The sequence below is a fragment of the Gossypium raimondii genome, chromosome 4, assembly GCF_025698545.1.
Source record: "Gossypium raimondii isolate GPD5lz chromosome 4, ASM2569854v1, whole genome shotgun sequence".
Classification (NCBI taxonomy): domain Eukaryota; kingdom Viridiplantae; phylum Streptophyta; class Magnoliopsida; order Malvales; family Malvaceae; genus Gossypium; species Gossypium raimondii.
Window position 1 is genome coordinate 42,966,078 of NC_068568.1, and position 2,769 is coordinate 42,968,846.

The 2,769-nt window shown below is 42.3% G+C and overlaps 1 protein-coding gene across 1 annotated transcript; it reads right to left on the reverse strand.

Moving 5' to 3' along the window:
* Nucleotides 1-401: 401 nt before the first annotated feature.
* LOC128040504 (uncharacterized) lies at nucleotides 402-1,140 on the reverse strand. The gene is made up of 2 exons (XM_052629273.1): nucleotides 1,098-1,140; nucleotides 402-835 (listed from the first exon to the last, which is right to left on the reverse strand). The coding sequence occupies exons 1-2, from the start codon at nucleotides 1,138-1,140 to the stop codon at nucleotides 402-404; spliced, it is 477 nt and encodes a 158-aa protein (XP_052485233.1).
* Nucleotides 1,141-2,769: the final 1,629 nt, after the last annotated feature.

Genomic DNA, 2,769 nt, shown 5'->3' on the forward strand with positions numbered 1-2,769 from the left:
AGATCAAGATATCATCGATGAAAACCACTACAAATTGATCCAAGTACGATTGAAACACCCAATTCATTAAATCCATAAATGCCGCTGGGGCATTCATTAAACTGAAAGGCATTACTAGGAACTCATAATGTCCGTAACGAGTCCTAAAGGTAATTTAGTACACATCAGTCTCTTTGACTTTGAGCTGATGGTAACTAGAGCGTAGATCAATTTTGGAAAAGACGGATGCTTCTCGAAACTGGTCGAACAAGTCGTCAATCCTCGGTAATGGGTACTTGTTCTTAATTGTCAACTTGTTCTAACAAGTACTTGTTCTTGATTGTCAACTTGTTCAACTGTCCATAATCAATGCACATTCTCATCGACCCGTCTTTCTTCTTAACAAACAATACTGGTGCTCCTCACGGAGACACACTCGGTCGATTAAATCCTCTATCAAGGAGTTCCTGAAGTTGCACTTTTAATTCGGCCAGTTCTATCGGTGTCATGTGATAGGGAGCAATAGACACTGAAGCAATACCTTGTAATAGATCAATTCCAAACTCCATCTCTTTATCTGGAGGTACTTTGGGTAATTCCTCAGAAAAGACATCCAGAAATTCCCTCACGGTGCGGATATCTCGCACTGAAAGCTTTTCGAGAGCAGAATTAGATACATAAGCAAGGTATGCCTCGCACCCCTTTTGGACTAACTTATCTACTATAAGAGAGGAGATTACATTAGAGAGGTAATCTCGACGCTCACCAATTATGACCTCCTCATCATTCTCAGTCGGTCTCATAGTAACCCTTTTGGTTGCACAGTCTAGACTAACCCCATACTCAACGAGCCAATCTATTCCCAAAATTAAATCTAACTCATTACAGGGTAATTCCATTAGGTCAGTCGGAAATACCATACCTTGGAGCTCTAGGGGTACCTGCCTGTATACTCTATAAACTCGAATTGACTAACCCAAAGGACTAATCACGGAAAACTCTCTAGTAGTATTCTCAGCGGTTTAACCCAGATTTGCAGAAACAACACTAGCTATGTACGAGTGAGTAGAACCAATATCAATGAGAGCATAATATGGAACAATAAATAAAGAAGGTACTTGCAATGACATCAGCATCATCGTTCTCCTCGCGGCGTCTCATCGCATAAACTAGTATTGGCTGATGAGCCTTAGCCTGACCTGTACCTCTACCCGATGCTCTCTATCCTCTCTCCAATATATTGCAACCCTTACCAGCACTACGACCTCTGAATGGTTGATGCACCTCTCTCAAAGGCTGAACAGGATTACGAGCCGGAGTCTGTACCGCAGCTGGCACTAAATCAAGTCGATGGGGGCAATCCCTAACTTGATGCTCCATCAAACCACAACGGAGGCATGCTCTTAATTTCTTCAAGCACTCGCCTAGGTGGCACTTCCCACAGTCACTGCACAGCTGAATCTCAGTCACTACAGCTGGTGTCTTGGGCCTCGGAGGCCTATCAAACCTTGCTCGCTTCTTAGGACACTGAGCAAAGCCAGAGGGACTCGAATCCCTCTTAAATTTATTCTAATATTTCTCACGATCATGTCGCTTGCGCTCAATGCGCTTCACTTCTTCTACTATCTTTGCCTTATAAACTAGTATTGCAAAAACTCGTTCCCTTTGAGGAGCTATCAGAACCCGCAGATCAGATCTCAGTCATTACTCAAACCTCATACATTTGTCGTAGCCAGACGCTACAAAAGTCCATGCATACCTACTCAATTGCAGAAACTCAGCTTCATATTCTGCCAAAGATCGATCACCCTAAACTAGGCTCATAAAATCGCATTGGCGAGCCTCAACATAACTCGCCCCCACATACTTACCCTGGAAGGCGTTCTTGAAAAGTCCCAATTAACCTATTCTGGCTGAGCACCTTGCTCAACCGTCAGCCATCACTGATAATCTTCGTCCTAGAGTAGAGACACAGCACTTCTCAATTTTTGAGTAGGAGTATAGTCAAGGTCTGTCATAATACGCTTGGTAGCCTCAAGCCAATATTCAGTAACAGTAGGAGCGACTCCTATGATGCCCCTAAACAATTCAGCTCCATTCGACCGGAGTCATTTAGTAACCGACCCTTAGTTTCTCGAACCCGAATGAGTCCCTACAACTCTCTCTAGTGCTCGAATCATAGCCTAGGATAGTACGTCATCCCCAGCCGTTAGAGCCTGAGAATTCGTCTCTGCAGTGGGAGTACCAACAGTCTCGCTGGTATCCAGATTGGGCATATTACCCATAAAGGATGTCTCTGCTCGAGTTCTTTCTCCTTGGTATTTTTGGCAATCTAGCTACAATATCAGAGTACACAGATCAGTTCAGACATCCAAGAGGATGAGTTCACCAGTTCACATCAAAACATTTTACCCACAACAGTTTAAGTATTATAATCTTTATAATAGAATCGAAATACTTACAGGGTCAACGTCGGAGGCTTGGTCGTTCACTAAAGTTTCAGTGTTTCTATATTAATTTAGATACTAAATTATCACTAAGCTATTTTTCTCACACATTATGAGCCCAAACTCAGTCCGAGTGTTGACAAACTTGGCTATGATACCACTAAATGTAATACCCTAGACCCGGCCTAAACGTCTAGTCCAAGCTTAGAGAGTTACATGATAAAATAAATACCACACAAGACACAATAATACCAAACCATGATTCACAGAAAATTCAACACAAATATTAGTTAAGTATATAATTTGCTAAAGTCATTCTGTTGTAGTTTAACAGGCTTCTACT

Bases quoted from the DNA above. Each gene is read 5' to 3' on its own strand.
- LOC128040504 (XM_052629273.1), bottom strand. From the start codon at position 1,140: ATGAGACGCCGCGAGGAGAACGATGATGCTGATGTCATTGCAA. The intron at 836-1,097 runs GTACCTTCTTTA...TTTTGGGAATAG, and splicing joins TGATGCTGATGTCATTGCAA to ATTGGCTCGTTGAGTATGGG.